The sequence below is a fragment of the Oncorhynchus gorbuscha genome, linkage group LG10 (genome assembly GCF_021184085.1).
Source record: "Oncorhynchus gorbuscha isolate QuinsamMale2020 ecotype Even-year linkage group LG10, OgorEven_v1.0, whole genome shotgun sequence".
NCBI lineage: Eukaryota > Metazoa > Chordata > Actinopteri > Salmoniformes > Salmonidae > Oncorhynchus > Oncorhynchus gorbuscha.
In genome coordinates this window covers 5,406,242-5,426,455 of record NC_060182.1, presented here as the reverse complement: position 1 = coordinate 5,426,455, position 20,214 = coordinate 5,406,242, and the positions used below count along the sequence as shown (strand labels likewise).

The window sequence follows — 20,214 nt, the reverse complement described above, 5'->3', positions numbered from 1 at the left end:
CGCAACAAAATGGCTGTAACGTAACAAAATAAAATGGCTGTAACACAACAAAATGGCAACAAAATGGCTGTAACAACAAAATGGCTGTAACAACAAAATGGCTGTAACAACAAAATGGCTGTAACGTAACAAAATGGCTGTAACAACAAAATGGCTGTAAAGCAACAAAATGGCTGTAACGCAACAAAATGGCAACAAAATGGCTGTAACAACAAAATGGCTGTAACAACAAAATGGCTGTAACGTAACAAAATGGCTGTAACAACAAAATGGTTGTAACGTAACAAAATGGCTGTAACGTAACAAAATGGCTGTAACGCAACAAAATGGCCGTAACGCAACAAAATGGCTAACGCAACAAAATGGCTAACGCAACAAAATGGCTGTAACGTAACAAAATGGCTGTAACAACAAAATGGCTGTAACGTAACAAAATGGCTGTAACGTAACAAAATGGCTGTAACGTAACAAAATGGCTCTAACGCAACAAAATGGCTGTAACGTAACAAAATGGCTCTAACGCAACAAAATGGCAACAAAATGGCTGTAAAGCAACAAATTGGCTGTAACGCAACAAAATGGCTGTAACGCAACAAAATGGCTGTAACGTAACAAAATGGCTCTAACGCAACAAAATGGCTGTAACGTAACAAAATGGCTGTAACGCAACAAAATGGCTGTAACGCAACAAAATGGCTAACGCAACAAAATGGCTGTAACGTAACAAAATGGCAACAAAATGGCTGTAACGCAACAAAATGGCAACAAAATGGCTGTAAAGCAACAAAATGGCAACAAAGCAACAAAATGGCTGTAACGCAACAAAGTGGCAACAAAATGGCTGTAACGCAACAAAATGGCTGTAACGCAACAAAATGGCTGTAACAACAAAATGGCAACAAAATGGCTGTAAAGCAGCAGAATGGCTGTAACGCAACAAAATGGCTGTAACACAACAAAATGGCAACAAAATGGCTGTAACGCAACAAAATGGCTGTAACGCAACAAAATGGCAACAAAATGGCTGTAACGCAACAAAATGGCTGTAACGCAACAAAATGGCTGTAAAGTAACAAAATGGCAACAAAATGGCTGTAACGCAACAAAATGGCTGTAAAGTAACAAAATGGCAACAAAATGGCTGTAACGCAACAAAATGGCTGTAACGCAACAAAATGGCAACAAAATGGCTGTAACGTAACAAAATGGCAACAAAATGGCTGTAACGTAACAAAATGGCTGTAACAAAACAACAAAATGGCAACAAAATGGCTGTAACAAAATGGCAACAAAATGGCTGTAACAACAAAATGGCGTAACAAAATGGCTGTAACGTAACAAAATGGCTGTAACGTAACAAAATGGCTGTAACAAAATGGCTGTAACGCAACAAAATGGCAACAAAATGGCTGTAACAACAAAATGGCTGTAACAACAAAATGGCTGTAACAACAAAATGGCTGGCAACAAAATGGCTGTAACAAAATGGCTGTAACAACAAAATGGCTGTAAAGCAACAAAATGGCAACAAAATGGCTGTAACGCAACAAAATGGCAACAAAATGGCAACAAAATGGCTGTAACAACAAAATGGCTGTAACAACAAAATGGTTGTAACGTAACAAAATGGCCGTAACGCAACAAAATGGCTAACGCAACAAAATGGCTAACGCAACAAAATGGCTGTAACGTAACAAAATGGCTGTAACAACAAAATGGCTGTAACGTAACAAAATGGCTGTAACGTAACAAAATGGCTGTAACGTAACAAAATGGCTCTAACGCAACAAAATGGCTGTAACGTAACAAAATGGCTGTAACGCAACAAAATGGCTGCAACAAAATGGCTGTAACGTAACAAAATGGCTGTACGTAACAAAACGTAACAAAATGGCTGTAACGTAACAAAATGGCTGTAACGCAACAAAAATGGCTGTAACGTAACAAAATAACGCAACAAAATGGCTGTAACGCAACAAAATGGCTAACGCAACAAAAATGGCTAACGCAACAAAATGGCTGTAACGTAACAAAATGGCTGTAACGCAACAAAATGGCTGTAACGTAACAAAATGGCTGTAACGCAACAAAATGGCTGTAACAACGCAACAAAATGGCTGTAACGCAACAAAATGGCTGTAACGCAACAAAATGGCTGTAACGCAACAAAATGGCTGTAACGTAACAAAATAAAATGGCTGTAACACGACAAAATGGCAACAAAATGGCTGTAACAACAAAATGGCTGTAACAACAAAATGGCTGTAACAACAAAATGGCTGTAACGTAACAAAATGGCTGTAACAACAAAATGGCTGTAAAGCAACAAAATGGCTGTAACGCAACAAAATGGCAACAAAATGGCTGTAACAACAAAATGGCTGTAACAACAAAATGGCTGTAACAACAAAATGGCTGTAACAACAAAATGGCTGTAACGTAACAAAATGGCTGTAACAACAAAATGGTTGTAACGTAACAAAATGGCTGTAACGTAACAAAATGGCTGTAACGCAACAAAATGGCCGTAACGCAACAAAATGGCTAACGCAACAAAATGGCTAACGCAACAAAATGGCTGTAACGTAACAAAATGGCTGTAACAACAAAATGGCTGTAACGTAACAAAATGGCTGTAACGTAACAAAATGGCTGTAACGTAACAAAATGGCTCTAACGCAACAAAATGGCTGTAACGTAACAAAATGGCTCTAACGCAACAAAATGGCAACAAAATGGCTGTAAAGCAACAAATTGGCTGTAACGCAACAAAATGGCTGTAACGCAACAAAATGGCTGTAACGTAACAAAATGGCTCTAACGCAACAAAATGGCTGTAACGTAACAAAATGGCTGTAACGCAACAAAATGGCTGTAACGCAACAAAATGGCTAACGCAACAAAATGGCTGTAACGTAACAAAATGGCAACAAAATGGCTGTAACGCAACAAAATGGCAACAAAATGGCTGTAAAGCAACAAAATGGCAACAAAGCAACAAAATGGCTGTAACGCAACAAAGTGGCAACAAAATGGCTGTAACGCAACAAAATGGCTGTAACGCAACAAAATGGCTGTAACAACAAAATGGCAACAAAATGGCTGTAAAGCAGCAAAATGGCTGTAACGCAACAAAATGGCTGTAACGCAACAAAATGGCAACAAAATGGCTGTAACGCAACAAAATGGCTGTAACGCAACAAAATGGCAACAAAATGGCTGTAACGCAACAAAATGGCTGTAACGTAACAAAATGGCTGAAACGTAACAAAATGGCTGTAACGCAACAAAATGGCAACAAAATGGCTGTAAAGCAACAAATTGGCTGTAACGCAACAAAACGGCTAACGCAACAAAATGGCTGTAACGCAACAAAATGGCAACAAAATGGCTGTAAAGCAACAAATTGGCTGTAACGCAACAAAATGGCTGTAACGCAACAAAATGGCTGTAACGTAACAAAATGGCTCTAACGCAACAAAATGACTGTAACAACAAAATGGCTGTAACGTAACAAAATGGCTGTAACGCAACAAAATGGCTGTAACGCAACAAAATGGCTAACGCAACAAAATGGCTGTAACGTAACAAAATGGCAACAAAATGGCTGTAACGCAACAAAATGGCAACAAAATGGCTGTAAAGCAACAAAATGGCAACAAAATGGCTGTAACGCAACAAAGTGGCAACAAAATGGCTGTAACGCAACAAAATGGCTGTAACGCAACAAAATGGCTGTAACAACAAAATGGCAACAAAATGGCTGTAACGCAACAAAATGGCTGTAACGCAACAAAATGGCAACAAAATGGCTGTAACGCAACAAAATGGCAACAAAATGGCTGTAACAACAAAATGGCTGTAACGCAACAAAATGGCTGTAACGCAACAAAATGGCTGTAACAACAAAATGGTTGTAACGTAACAAAATGGCTGTAACACAACAAAATGGCTGTAACGTAACAAAGTAACGCAACAAAATGGCTAACGCAACAAAATGGCTAACGCAACAAAATGGCTAACGCAACAAAATGGCTGTATCGCAACAAAATGGCAACAAAATGGCTGTAACGCAACAAAATGGCAACAAAATGGCTGTAACGCAACAAAATGGCTGTAACGTAACAAAATGGCAACAAAATGGCTGTAACGTAACAAAATGGCTGTAACGCAACAAAATGGCTGTAACGCAACAAAATGGCTGTAACGTAACAAAATGGCTGTAACGCAACAAAATGGCAACAAAATGGCTGTAACGCAACAAAATGGCAACAAAATGGCTGTAACGTAACAAAATGGGGAACAGTCCAGGTCTGAATGCTCTGCACATAGCAATGTGTTAATATGTCTGTATGTTGACTAATAAAACACATTTTCCTGCATTTGTCTTGTTTTTCCAAGACGCACTTCCCCCAAAATACACAATTAATTACATTCTTGCAACAATATCAATGATGTTTTGTACACCTATATCTTTACCATAAGACTGTAAGATGTTGACAAATAAATCACATTATCCATGTCTGCCTTGTGTTTCAGGGGGAAGTGTAACATTGCCCATTTCTCAGACATCTTCGCTGCCAGGGAGTTCAAAGCTCGCATCGACTCCTTTTTCTACATCCTGGGATACAACCCAGAGACCAGGTAAGACTGTCTCTATTGGTTCTGATACAACCCAGAGACCAGGTAAGACTGTCTCTATTGGTTCTGATACAACCCAGAGACCAGGTAAGACTGTCTCTATTGGTTCTGATACAACCCAGAGACCAGGTAAGCCTAAAAGACCATTTGTGCTTGATCCTAAAATGTGGTCCGAGGCACCGTATGGATGTTGTGATGCAATTTCGAAGCCTCTGGAGGCACCCAGGGGCCAAATTGAGCTCCGTACCACATCCCTGTGTGTCTATCAAATTCTGTAACAATGCCGGAGGGTTCCGTATAGCTCCGCATTGACGTGATTGGTTGACGATAGGTGAGAGAGCGGGAGGTTCTGAATAAACAAACTCATTTTCCTTGACAACAGCTCTGCGCTGCTCGAAAGTATAAATGCCCTGATTTCTGCAGAGGCCGTATCACGGTAAATTGTGTACGCCAAAGTCGGATGTCGGACCATGCATCGCCTTTTCCTGACTGACTTTAAAAAATATATATATTTTATTTTATAACTAGGTAAGTCAGTTAAGAACAAATTCTTATTTTCAATGACGGCCTAGGAACAGTGGGTTTAACTGCCTTGTTCAAGGGCAGAACGACAGATTTGTACCTTGTCAGCTCGGGGATTTGAACTTGCAACCTTCCGGTTACTAGTCCCAACACTCTAACCGCTAGGCTACCCTGCCGCCTTGGCCGCACACCATTAATGGTGATACGACATCTGGAGAAGACAGGGCATTCATACATCTGCTGTTGTCAAGGCAGTGAGTTAATGTTTATACAGGACCTCCCGCCCACACCTACCGTCAACCAATCATGTAAATGCGGGTCTATACGGAGCTCTCCGCATTGTTACAAAATGTGGCCGGCGCAAAGCATCGCTGTACGGAGCTCGATTTGGCCTCCGGAGGCTCCACTATTGCATCACACCCTCCATACGGAGCTCGATTTGTTCTCCGGAGGCTCCACTATTGCATCACGCCCTCCACACGGAGGCTCCACTATTGCATCACGCCCTCCACACGGAGGCTCCACTATTGCATCACGCCCTCCACACGGAGGCTCCACTATTGCATCACGCCCTCCATACGGAGGCTCCACTATTGCATCACGCCCTCCATACGGAAGCTCCACTATTGCATCACGCCCTCCATACGGAGGCTCCACTATTGCATCACGCCCTCCACACGGAGGCTCCACTATTGCATCACGCCCTCCACACGGAGGCTCCACTATTGCATCAAGCCCTCCACACGGAGGCTCCACTATTGCATCACGCCCTCCATACGGAGTCAAAGACCAAATAATATCTTTCTTACTTACTATAGTATATACTGCACCAGGCCTACTGTAGCCAACTGGCTTACTGTTTTAGTAGTAGTTTACACAGCAAACTACTTGCAAATGCAGGGTTACATTTTTTTTTTTTAAAGTCACAAGAGAAAAATGAATTCCAAGTTACTGTTTAATGCTCGCAGTTTGATTGTTCGATGTTACGACCCAAATGTACCTTCTCCAGCCGCCACCTGGCCCATTCCACCCCTTCTCCAGCCTTCACCTGGCCCATTCCACCCCTTCTCCAGCCTTCACCTGGCCCATTCCACCCCTTCTCCAGCCTTTAACTGGCCCATTCCACCCCTTCTCCAGCCTTCACCTGGCCCATTCCACCCCTTCTCCAGCCTTTAACTGGCCCATTCCACCCCTTCTCCAGCCTTTAACTGGCCCATTCCACCCTGTCTCCAGCCTTCACCTGGCCCATTCCACCCCTTCTCCAGCCTTTACCTGGCCCATTCCACCCCTTCTCCAGCCTTTACCTGGCCCATTCCACCCCTTCTCCAGCCTTTACCTGGCCCATTCCACCCCTTCTCCAGCCTTTACCTGGCCCATTCCACCCCTTCTCCAGCCTTTACCTGGCCCATTCCACCCCTTCTCCAGCCTTTACCTGGCCCATTCCACCCCTTCTCCAGCCTTTACCTGGCCCATTCCACCCCTTCTCCAGCCTTTACCTGGCCCATTCCACCCCTTCTCCAGCCTTTACCTGGCCCATTCCACCCCTTCTCCAGCCTTTACCTGGCCCATTCCACCCCTTCTCCAGCCTTTACCTGGCCCATTCCACCCCTTCTCCAGCCTTTACCTGGCCCATTCCACCCCTTCTCCAGCCTTTACCTGGCCCATTCCACCCCTTCTCCAGCCTTTACCTGGCCCATTCCACCCCTTCTCCAGCCTTTACCTGGCCCATTCCACCCCTTCTCCAGCCTTTACCTGGCCCATTCCACCCCTTCTCCAGCCTTTACCTGGCCCATTCCACCCCTTCTCCAGCCTTTACCTGGCCCATTCCACCCCTTCTCCAGCCTTTACCTGGCCCATTCCACCCCTTCTCCAGCCTTTACCTGGCCCATTCCACCCCTTCTCCAGCCTTTACCTGGCCCATTCCACCCCTTCTCCAGCCTTTACCTGGCCCATTCCACCCCTTCTCCAGCCTTTACCTGGCCCATTCCACCCCTTCTCCAGCCTTTACCTGGCCCATTCCACCCCTTCTCCAGCCTTTAACTGGCCCATTCCACCCCTTCTCCAGCCTTTACCTGGCCCATTCCACCCCTTCTCCAGCCTTTACCTGGCCCATTCCACCCCTTCTCCAACCACTACCTGGCCCATTCCACCCCTTCTCCAGCCTTTACCTGGCCCATTCCACCCCTTCTCCAACCACTACCTGGCCCATTCCACCCCTTCTCCAACCACTACCTGGCCCATTCCACCCCTTCTCCAACCACTACCTGGCCCATTCCACCCCTTCTCCAGCCTTCACCTGGCCCATTCCACCCCTTCTCCAGCCTTCACCTGGCCCATTCCACCCCTTCTCCAGCCTTTACCTGGCCCATTCCACCCCTTCTCCAGCCTCTACCTGGCCCATTCCACCCCTTCTCCAGCCTTTCACCTGGCCCATTCCACCCCTTTCCTTTCCCATTGCATCTTTTCCCCCATCAATGTTTCCAGTAATATTAGAAAGTGACTACAGATGAGAATTAACTATCTAGCTAAATCTGGTGAAGTGGTATATTGTACATTGGGTCAGCAACAGGCAGCCTGTGGGCCAAAAACCTGCCCGCAATTATTATTATTATTATTTTTTTTAATTGATTGGGATTGTATTTTTTGTTTTAAAAAAAGACAATCACTAGGAATTCAGATAAAAAAATGAGTTTAATTTAGGAAATATGTCCCCAAGTATTCCCACAAATTAAAGAGGTGTGATTGTGTCTCAGTGTGTAATCAAGGTGTAAAATTATTATTTTTGAATAGTCTCTTTCGGATCAGTTAGGGCCATTATGTGGATCATTTAGATATTTTAGGACCCATTTAGGTATTCCCCCCAAAATATAAATGTTTTATTTCATAACATTTTCAATTTGGCCTTTACTGGTATAGAGCATATATTCATAATTGGCACACATACACACAAAAAATACAGTAAAGAATGAAATCATTAAAAAAAAAGGTTTTGAAGTGTCTGTCTTATATCTAGGAGATAAAAGAAAGCTCAGGAAATATTTACAATATTACTTTTTTTGGACCACCAATATTTTTGGGATTACAAAACAAACCCCCATCCTACCATTAGTTTGTATGGGTTACTGTCAGATGAAGATTTAATATCTATATCTATCTCCATAATACCATTAGTTTGTATGGGTTACTGTCAGATGAAGGTTTAATATCTATATCTATCTCCATCCTACCATTAGTTTGTATGGGTTACTGTCAGATGAAGGTTTAATATCTATATATATATATCCTTTGTATGGGTTACCTTCAGATGAGTCCCGTGACACTCGTTGGGGTCATAGACAGTGTTGCCTCTAAAAGATGCGCCCGTGTACGGCCACGCACTTCCTCCAGGACCGCAGCGCAAAAGAAGTGCCATGCCGCGCAGAGACGCAAGAGGTTGAACTTCACTGAGTTCGCCTTATCAGTTTGCACTATATAGATTTGTTATTTTTTTTAAATGTATGTGATCGAATCAACATTATATCAGCCTCTTTTCAATGCACCGAAACAAATCTAACTTTTGCAAGATTGAGTCAGTGATTTTATTGGCAGAGCCAGAGCGCAACGGAGGATTCTATTGGCGAGGGTAGCCTCACGAGTCTCTCAATCACCCGCGAGTAAATGCGCTTTTCACATCAGAGCCGCCCTTGTTGCACTTTTGTTAATATTATTTCACTAGTTAGTGAGTTATTAGCCCAGTTATAGGTAAGTATAGGTCAACAATGGGGAGTTACTACTAGTACTAGTTTTTTATGCAAACAATGCCTGCAATACCGCGGTCGGCCTAGAACCTCCGTGGCTTCAATGAGAGGATCAGGTCTCCTCGGTCTGCAGCGTCGCGTTCAATTCCAATGTTCTTGTTTATTATAGACCAGACATTCGAGAGGGGAGATGGTTTTCACTAGTTACCACAGCCGCAAAGTAAAAATGGTTTATATCGAAAAAAATGTATTAAAACAAACATTTGCTTTTTTTGCTAATAATTGAAAGTTAAGGTTAGGCATATGTTAGGTTTAAAATCTGATTTGAAGATAAATTATAGAAATGGGCGTGGTTTAATGCCTGTGTGGTTGTGACGAACGAGATGGATTCCGCATCCTGTCTGTGTGGAAGGTCGTAGCACATGCTCAGTTGTGTCTGGTAGAAACGGGAGCTCTAGGTGGGGATACGCTGTGAGGTCACAGCACCAGCTCAGTGGAAGCCCCTCTCTGAGAGCAAGCGCTCTGCGCCGTCCTCCATTTTGAGCACCTGACAATAGGTGGGAAGGGGAGAGAGAGAGAGAGAGAGTCGATTCACAACGACCACTTCAATTCTAGACAAACTGTCAACAAACGAGCCTTAGAGATTGGTGTCAGAAATGGACGACATGTTTGCTACTCGGAGGTAGGTTGATAAATATATTCATATGTTACGGTTTAATTCCGCGAGTAGGTTTGAGACAGTCAGTCTGTCTGAGTAGTCGCGGCTTTTCATCTGTCTAGTGTAAAGCAAAGCTTTTTACCCGAATTCATTTAATTATACACCCGAGTGTTTTTTTCTTTGTTTTTGTCACGGATATGAAGAGAACATGCATGTCTGACCATAGTTTAAATTAGACAAGAGCATACTGTTATCGGATACATTGTATTCGTGAAAGGTGCATATCCCTGCCAGAGTTGCCATGCATAAAGGTAAATCGCTGGGCGAACGCGCTACATTAACAACATTGGCGTAACGGGAAATGAAAGCAACATCTATACCGTTTTACATAATCATATTATAAGCAAGCTAACTTTTCTACACCTTTTTTGTTGTTGTTGTTGCCTATAGGAGAAATGAGACACAGAAGCAAGGCTGGTGCCGACTCCATTTTGCAGTAGCCCACTCTGTCTGTTCTCGTGTTTACAATCGAGCCGACATGGCAGCCCTGAGAAGCTTTGTGCAGACACACACTCTCGCTCCAGCTGATACGTGTCAAAGAAATACTTCATGTTGTAGGTGTTTCAGGAGACTGTGTGGTTGATTGGAAAAGTAGGGTTTTTTTTCGCACAGTTTTTGTAATATTATGACGGCGTTATAGTCGTGCGAGGATTGGACGGATCGGATGTTTGGGGCGGGGTTTCCCCTGGTAAAGTTGCACCATGCTGGATCAGGACTGTTATTGTTTTGGTTTAGGAAGTAACAATACAGAAGATGCCTGTTTGGTCTTGCATGTGTCATTTTCTAGACTTGACATGAAATATGTTGGGAGCCATTCCTGTTGTACAGGACATGGCTATCCAAGTTGCACTGACTATTACTCATCCGATACAAAATAGACACAAGTTTGTGTCCGTCCGAATACTTATACTCGCGTACTACGTCCTTAAACTGTATACTAATTTCGGCGTTTGATCAAGTAGAATTCACTCGTCTTTTCCGAATTAACAGCTGATAATCAGATAGTTAACGCGATCGCGAACTAGATGGAGCATAGCATTTGGAGTTCTATTTTCGAAATTTCACATACTTGAAAACTGTATATTTTTTCGCATACCATTTAGTACGCTAGAATGGGTATTCGGACATATAATATGGCTGCATGTTCAGGTATAATAATATGATCAAATATGACTTTCCTTGAATATTACTCATAACGTGCATTGAGTAATGTACCCCAATCCCTAACATTTTTTAAATATTTTTAATATATATATATATATATATATATATATATATATGGGTTTATTAATAAACGGGTTCATAAAAGAAGTGTCAACTTTTCAACTCATTGATTCTTCCCTTTTTCTGAATATAACATTTCTAGAGTTCAACTAAACCATGTATTGTCTTAATAGCAAAGTAATTATAGTTGATTGTCTTCAGGTGTTATGTATACCCTATATCTGAATCACCAATATCAAATCTGTTCTTAGTTTTATTGACTTAAAAGGTCTCATTAGACTTCCATACTCTGTCCTGCCAAGTTTGTGGAGCTGTCAAACTGCCCACTTAACCCACTGTGGGGAATTTGGGACCTCACCTGTACAGTTTTGCACATTTTGTTGTGTTACAAAGTTGGATTAAAATTGATTTAATTGTCATTTTACGTCAATGATCTACACAAAATATTATGTCTAAAGTGGAAGAGAAATTGTAAACGTAAATAAATAAAAGGGAAATAAAACATGTAATATATTTTGAGTAGATTAGAATTTAAACCCCGTGAGTCAATACATGAATCGCCTTTGGCAGCGATTACAGCTGTGAGTCTTTCTGGGTAAGTCTCTCAGAGTGATTACAGCTGTGAGTCTTTCTGGGTAAGTCTCTCAGAGTGATTACAGCTGTGAGTCTTTCTGGGTAAGTCTCTCAGAGTGATTACAGCTGTGAGTCTTTCTGGGTAATTTCTCTTGAGAGCTTTTCACACCTGGATTGTGGTAACATTTGCCTACTATTTTATACATTCTAAAAGCCCTGTCAAATTGGTTGTTGATAATTGCTGGACAACCATTTTTAGGTCTCTGCCATAGATTTTCAAGCAGATTTAAGTCAAAACTGTAACTCGTCGTCTTACTGTCTTCTTGGTAAGCAACTCCAGTGTAGATTAGGACTTCTGTTATTGTCCTGCTGAAAGGTGAATTAATCTCCCAGTATCTGGTGGAAAGCAGACTGAACCAGGTTTTCCTGTAGGATTCTGAATGCTGAGCTCTATTACATTTCTTTTGTATCCTGAAAAACTCCCCGGTCTTTGACGATTACAAACCCATAAAAAGTTATTTATTTTACCAGGTAGGTTGACTGAGAACACATTCTCATTTACAATAACAACATGGAAAATAGTTACAGGGGGGATGAATGAGCGCCAATTGGAAGCTGGGTATGATTAGGTGGCCAGGATGGTATGAGAGCCAGATTGGGAATTTAGCCAGGACGCCCTACTCTTACAATAAGTGTCAGGACACCTGTTTTAACGTCCCATCTGAAAGACTGCACCTTACACATGGCGACGTTCCCAATCACTGAGGCATTGGGATATTATATATATTTTTTTTTAAATTGCAGCCAACACTATGCTTCAAAATATGGAGAGAGGTGTTCCGTATTGTGTTGTGTTGGATTTGTCCCAAACATAACACTATGTATTCACAATCATTTGTATTGTGTTTCCACATTTGTTTTTGCAGGTATTACTTCAGTGCCTTGTTGCAAACGGGATGTATGTTTGGAATATATTTTTTGTTCATAACAGGCTTCCTTATTGTCACTCTGTCAATTCGGATAGTATTGTAGAGTAACTATACTGAACAAAAGTATAAACACATCATCCCAGTTTCAGTAAATATAAGAAAATGAGTCAATTGAAATAAATATATTAGGCCCTAATCTTTAGATTTTACATAACTGGGAATACAGATATGCATCTGTTGGTCACAGATACCTTTAAAATGATAGGGGGGTGGATCAGAACACCAGTCAGTATCTGGTGTGACCATTAGCCTCATGCAGCGCGACACATCTCCTTCTCATAGAGTTGATCAGGCTGTTGATTGGTGGCCTGTGGAATGTTGTTCCTCTCCTCTTCAATGGCTGTGCAAAGTTTCTGGATATTGGCGGGAACTGGAACACGCTGTCGTACATGTCGATCCAGAGCATTCCAAACATGCTCAATGGGTGACATGTCTGGTGTGTATGCAGCCCATGGAAGCACTGGGACATTTTCAGCTTCCAGGAATTGTGTACAGATCCTTGCCCCTTGCATTAACATGCTGAAATGTGAGGTGATGGCAGGGGATGAACGGCACAACAATGGGCCTCAGGATCTCATCACAGTATCTCTGTGCATTGAAATTGCCATCGATAAAATGTATTTGTTTTCTGTAGCTTATACCTGCCCCATACCATAACCCCATAACCCCTCCACCACTATGGGGCACTCTTTTCACAACGTTGACATCAGCAAACCGCTCACCCACACAACACCATATACATGGTCTGCAGTTATAAGGCCATTTGGACGTACTGCCACATTTTCTAAATCGACGGAGACAGCTTATGGTAAAGAAATTGACGTTAAATTCTCTGGCAGCAGCTCTGGTGGACATTCCAGCAGTCAGCATGCCAATTGCACGCTCCATTACAACTTGACATATCTGTGGCATTGTGTTGTTTGACAAAACTGCAAGGTTTGAGTGGCCTTTTATTGTCCCCAGCACAAGGTGCACCTGTGTAATGATCATGCTTTTTAATCAGCTTCTTGATATGCCACACCTGTCAGGTGGATGGATTAGGACATTGTAGTGACATGGTGCGTTGATACACCGTCCCAAAAAATAAATAAAATTATATATACATTAAAATTGTCACGATACTCAAAGGGATATTTAATATCAGCTTTTTCAAAAATGTTCCCCATCTACCAATAGGTGCCGCCTTTGAGAGGCATTTTAATACCTCCCTGGTCTTTGTGGTTCAGTCTGTTTTGAAAGTCACTGCTCGACTGAGGGACCTTACAATTATCTGTATGTGTCAAACACTTTTATTGCACTATGCAACTTTATGTGACTTAAGCTCATTTTTTAAATATTTTTTATAATATTTGTAATTTTTTTACTCCTTGTCATAGCAAAGTGGTTGAATAGTTATTGACTTCACTGATAGGGCATTGTGTGTAGGCAAAGTGACACAATCTCTCTATTTAATCCATTTTGAAATGTAGTCTGCTCTCTCAATAATAAACCCAATGAAGAGCTAGCTAGTATACAGTCTGCTCTCTCAATAATAAACCCAATGAAGAGCTAGCTAGTATACAGTCTGCTCTCTCAATAATAAACCCAATGAAGAGCTCTAGTATACAGTCTGCTCTCTCAATAATAAACCCAATGAAAGCTAGCTAGTATACAGTCTGCTCTCTCAATAATAAACCCAATGAAGAAGTATACAGTCTGCTCTCTCAATAATCAATAATAAACCCAATGAAGAGCTAGCTAGTATACAGTCTGCTCTCTCAATAATAAACCCAATGAAGAGCTAGTATACAGTCTGCTCTCTCAATAATAAACCCAATGAAGAGCTAGCTAGTATACAGTCTGCTCTCTCAATAATAAACCCAATGAAGAGCTAGCTAGTATACAGTCTGCTCTCTCAATAATAAACCCAATGAAGAGCTAGCTAGTATACAGTCTGCTCTCTCAATAATAAACCCAATGAAGAGCTAGCTAGTATAGCAGTCTGTCAATAATAAACCCAATGTCTCTCTCAATAATAAACCCAATGAAGAGCTAGCTAGTATACAGTCTGCTCTCTCAATAATAAACCCAATGAAGAGCTAGCTAGTATACAGTCTGCTCTCTCAATAATAAACCCAATGAAGAGCTAGCTAGTATACAGTCTGCTCTCTCAATAATAAACCCAATGAAGAGCTAGCTAGTATACAGTCTGCTCTCTCAATAATAAACCCAATGAAGAGCTAGCTAGTATACAGTCTGCTCTCTCAATAATAAACCCAATGAAGAGCTAGCTAGTATACAGTCTGCTCTCTCAATAATAAACCCAATGAAGAGCTAGCTAGTATACAGTCTGCTCTCTCAATAATAAACCCAATGAAGAGCTAGCTAGTATACAGTCTGCTCTCTCAATAATAAACCCAATGAAGAGCTAGCTAGTATACAGTCTGCTCTCTCAATAATAAACCCAATGAAGAGCTAGCTAGTATACAGTCTGCTCTCTCAATAATAAACCCAATGAAGAGCTAGCTAGTATACAGTCTGCTCTCTCAATAATAAACCCAATGAAGAGCTAGCTAGTATACAGTCTGCTCTCTCAATAATAAACCCAATGAAGAGCTAGCTAGTATACAGTCTGCTCTCTCAATAATAAACCCAATGAAGAGCTAGCTAGTATACAGTCTGCTCTCTCAATAATAAACCCAATGAAGAGCTAGCTAGTATACAGTCTGCTCTCTCAATAATAAACCCAATGAAGAGCTAGCTAGTATACAGTCTGCTCTCTCAATAATAAACCCAATGAAGAGCTAGCTAGTATACAGTCTGCTCTCTCAATAATAAACCCAATGAAGAGCTAGCTAGTATACAGTCTGCTCTCTCAATAATAAACCCAATGAAGAGCTAGCTAGTATACAGTCTGCTCTCTCAATAATAAACCCAATGAAGAGCTAGCTAGTATACAGTCTGCTCTCTCAATAATAAACCCAATGAAGAGCTAGCTAGTATACAGTCTGCTCTCTCAATAATAAACCCAATGAAGAGCTAGCTAGTATACAGCTCAATAATAAACCCAATGAAAGAGCTAGTATACAGTCTGCTCTCTCAATAATAAACCCAATGAAGAGCTAGCTAGTATACAGTCTGCTCTCTCAATAATAAACCCAATGAAGAGCTAGCTAGTATACAGTCTGCTCTCTCAATAATAAACCCAATGAAGAGCTAGCTAGTATACAGTCTGCTCTCTCAATAATAAACCCAATGAAGAGCTAGCTAGTATACAGTCTGCTCTCTCAATAATAAACCCAATGAAGAGCTAGCTAGTATACAGTCTGCTCTCTCAATAATAAACCCAATGAAGAGCTAGCTAGTATACAGTCTGCTCTCTCAATAATAAACCCAATGAAGTATACAGCTCTCTCAATAATAAACCCAATGAAGCTAGTATACAGTCTGCTCTCTCAATAATAAACCCAATGAAGAAGTATACAGTCTGCTCTCTCAATAATAAACCCAATGAAGAGCTAGCTAGTATACAGTCTGCTCTCTCAATAATAAACCCAATGAAGAGCTAGCTAGTATACAGTCTGCTCTCTCAATAATAAACCCAATGAAGAGCTAGCTAGTATACAGTCTGCTCTCTCAATAATAAACCCAATGAAGAGCTAGCTAGTATACAGTCTGCTCTCTCAATAATAAACCCAATGAAGAGCTAGCTAGTATACAGTCTGCTCTCTCAATAATAAACCCAATGAAGAGCTAGCTAGTATACAGTCTGCTCTCTCAATAATAAACCCAATGAAGAGCTAGCTAGTATACAGTCTGCTCTCTCAATAATAAACCCAATGAAGAGCTAGCTAGTATACAGTAAACTGCTCTCTCAATAATAAACCCAATGAAGAGCTAGCTAGTATACAGTCTGCTCTCTCAATAATAAACCCAATGAAGAGCAATAATAAACCCAATGAAAGCTAGCTAGTATACAGCTCTCTCAATAATAAACCCAATGAAGAGCTAGCTAGTATACAGTCTGCTCTCTCAATAATAAACCCAATGAAGAGCTAGCTAGTATACAGTCTGCTCTCTCAATAATAAACCCAATGAAGAGCTAGCTAGTATACAGTCTGCTCTCTCAATAATAAACCCAATGAAGAGCTAGCTAGTATACAGTCTGCTCTCTCAATAATAAACCCAATGAAGAGCTAGCTAGTATACAGTCTGCTCTCTCAATAATAAACCCAATGAAGAGCTAGCTAGTATACAGTCTGCTCTCTCAATAATAAACCCAATGAAGAGCTAGTATACAGTCTGCTCTCTCAATAATAAACCCAATGAAGAGCTAGCTAGTATACAGTCTGCTCTCTCAATAATAAACCCAATGAAGAGCTAGCTAGTATACAGTCTGCTCTCTCAATAATAAACCCAATGAAGAGCTAGCTAGTATACAGTCTGCTCTCTCAATAATAAACCCAATGCTAGCTAGTATACAGTCTGCTCTCTCAATAATAAACCCAATGAAGAGCTAGCTAGTATACAGTCTGCTCTCTCAATAATAAACCCAATGAAAGAGCTAGTATACAGTCTGCTCTCTCAATAATAAACCCAATGAAGAGAAGTATACAGTCTGCTCTCTCAATAATAAACCCAATAGCTAGTATACAGTCTGCTCTCTCAATAATAAACCCAATGAAGAGCTAGCTAGTATACAGTCTGCTCTCTCAATAATAAACCCAATGAAGAGCTAGCTAGTATACAGTCTGCTCTCTCAATAATAAACCCAATGAAGAGCTAGCTAGTATACAGTCTGCTCTCTCAATAATAAACCCAATGAAGAGCTAGCTAGTATACAGTCTGCTCTCTCAATAATAAACCCAATGAAGAGCTAGCTAGTATACAGTCTGCTCTCTCAATAATAAACCCAATGAAGAGCTAGCTAGTATACAGTCTGCTCTCTCAATAATAAACCCAATGAAGAGCTAGCTAGTATACAGTCTGCTCTCTCAATAATAAACCCAATGAAGAGCTAGCTAGTATACAGTCTGCTCTCTCAATAATAAACCCAATGAAGAGCTAGCTAGTATACAGTCTGCTCTCTCAATAATAAACCCAATGAAGAGCTAGTATACAGTCTGCTCTCTCAATAATAAACCCAATGAAGAGCTAGCTGGTATACAGTCTGCTCTCTCAATAATAAACCCAATGAAGAGCTAGCTAGTATACAGTCTGCTCTCTCAATAATAAACCCAATGAAGAGCTAGCTAGTATACAGTCTGCTCTCTCAATAATAAACCCAATGAAGAGCTAGCTAAGTATACTGTCTGCTCTCTCAATAATAAACCCAATGAAGAGCTAGCTAGTATACAGTCTGCTCTCTCAATAATAAACCCAATGAAGAGCTAGCTAGTATACAGTCTGCTCTCTCAATAATAAACCCAATGAAGAGCTAGCTAGTATACAGTCTGCTCTCTCAATAATAAACCCAATGAAGAGCTACAGCTCTCTCAATAATAAACCCAATACAGTCTGCTCTCTCAATAATAAACCCAATGAAGAGCTAGCTAGTATACAGTCTGCTCTCTCAATAATAAACCCAATGAAGAGCTAGCTAGTATACAGTCTGCTCTCTCAATAATAAACCCAATGAAGAGCTAGCTAGTATACAGTCTGCTCTCTCAATAATAAACCCAATGAAGAGCTAGCTAGTATACAGTCTGCTCTCTCAATAATAAACCCAATGAAGAGCCAGCTAGTATACAGTCTGCTCTCTCAATAATAAACCCAATGAAGAGCTAGCTAGTATACAGTCTGCTCTCTCAATAATAAACCCAATGAAGAGCTGGTATACAGTCTGCTCTCTCAATAATAAACCCAATGAAGAGCTAGTATACAGTCTGCTCTCTCAATAAGAAACCCAATGAAGAGCTAGTATACAGTCTGCTCTCTCAATAATAAACCCAATGAAGAGCTAGTATTGGGGGGGGAGTTGGCCACCTCTGCTATACTTGTGTTGAACGTGTTCCTCCGATGCCTGTTCTCCTCCTCCTCCTCGTCAGCAGGTCCAGTGTAGCGTGCTGCGTCTGTCATATTTTATTACACTATGGAATATTACCCCCCCCCCCTCCCTGACAACTGTCTGCTCTCTGTCGGAGAGAGAGTGGATTGGATGAGGGATGGTGGAGAGGAGCGAAGGGGGGGGGGGGGGCAAAGGCTTGCTGGAAGGGTGTGAAAGGGGAGTGAGGATTGGTGGAAAAAGCAGGGGGGGGGGGGGTTAAAATGTGTGTACCCGTCACAGTGAGGGCCCAGGGTTGTGGTTGGTGGACATTAACACTACCACAGGGACCTAACAGACTCGGGTTTCACCCCGGTCCAGCCAGCGCTAAACCCCAGCCAGCTCCAGTGAGGGAAAGAGGGAACGCTTCTGCTTCAAATATCACTCTTTTGACAGTTTCTGGGCTTCCCCTGCCCCTGCAGCAGCCATCTGAGCTAGAGACTATACTATATGAAAATCTATGTGTCGTTGCCTAGGCAACGGAAGGGGGGAAAAGGAGGCCTTTTGAAAAGGGAACATCTTGTCATTTTCTCTAATCCACTGCAGCTGGAGGGATATGGCTAGGAGGAACACTACTGTTGTTATTATTATTACATTGCTAGGCGGTTGTTGCCACGGTTACCAACGTTTTGTACGTTTGTGTAACCCACCGGCAGCCATTTTGCAGGCAGACTGTGTCTCCGGAATCGTCTGTATCAAACCCCACCCCTCTCCCCTCTTCTCCTCCTCCTCTTTAAGTGGGATTGCTGTTTTGTTGCTGAATGCATCTCTACAATACCAGCTTCAGGAAGAAAAAAAAAATCCAATATCCTACAGAACACCCATTCTCTTTGTGCGCAAGAAGCGTCTCTTCCATCGAAAAAAAAATGTTTCGATATCTTGAATTACACATTGCAACAAAATCTGCAACACACCTTTTTAATTTTGACAACTAAAATCATCCCCATAAATGGGAGGTTTTTCCATCAAAACAAACAAACGCTTTGTTTGCCGAGGTATTGACATTATTGGTTACCTGTTCTGTAATAAAGACAAGATGTCTCACCTTGGTTCTGCCGGACATTCAGTATCTGCACGCTTTTGCTCTTGCCAGACAATGATTCCCTCAAGGGGGACAGGAACTAGTCATTGCACTGAGCTAGTCCTGTAACATCCGTAGTACATATCTTCTTTGTTGTGATCTAACAACTTATTTTCTCTCTACCAGGCGGCTAAACAGCACACAGGGGGAGATCAGAGTGGGGCCCAGTCACCAGGTAACTATTTTTTACATGCGTTATTAAAGTAGCTGTTCAGTGTTTTATAGATTTCTATGAAAAATATGACCTGTAATTTATTACAATATAAAGTGAAATAGATTCATTCATAGTTGGTTGACTTACATTTGTAAACATTTCCCAACATTCTCCTTTTAGAGATATTTAAACCATAATGCTTTGCAACATGTTGTTCACACAGCCACTCTTGTTAGATGGTGATGAAAAGCATTTGAAAGCTGATATTTCACAAGCTAGTCTTATGGTGCTATTTGTAGTGTGATTGACACCCCCCCCCCCCTTCCCCTCATCCTCCTCCCTAATTAGGCCAAGCTTCCTGAGTTGCAGCCCTTCCCCTCCGAGGCCCCGGGGGTCCTGACTCAGGCTGTAACAGAGAATGAGGAGCTAGTGTGGATGCCAGGGGTCAACGACTGTGACCTGCTCATGTACCTCAGGGCTGCAAGGTGAAACCTGACTCGTGACCTTTGACCCTACTGTCTGGAGAGATAATTCTCTATGAGCCTTGACCCTA

General features: G+C 41.6%; 1 protein-coding gene across 1 annotated transcript in view; it reads left to right on the top strand.

The window, feature by feature from the left end:
• Positions 1–20,214, top strand: part of LOC124045399 (arginine-glutamic acid dipeptide repeats protein-like) — a 277,031-nt gene that overhangs the window by 183,033 nt on the left and 73,784 nt on the right. Inside the window, 3 exon segments of the mRNA XM_046364695.1 lie at positions 4,540–4,644; positions 19,634–19,682; positions 20,010–20,146. Of these exon segments, the coding sequence (XP_046220651.1) occupies positions 4,540–4,644; positions 19,634–19,682; positions 20,010–20,146 (291 nt within the window).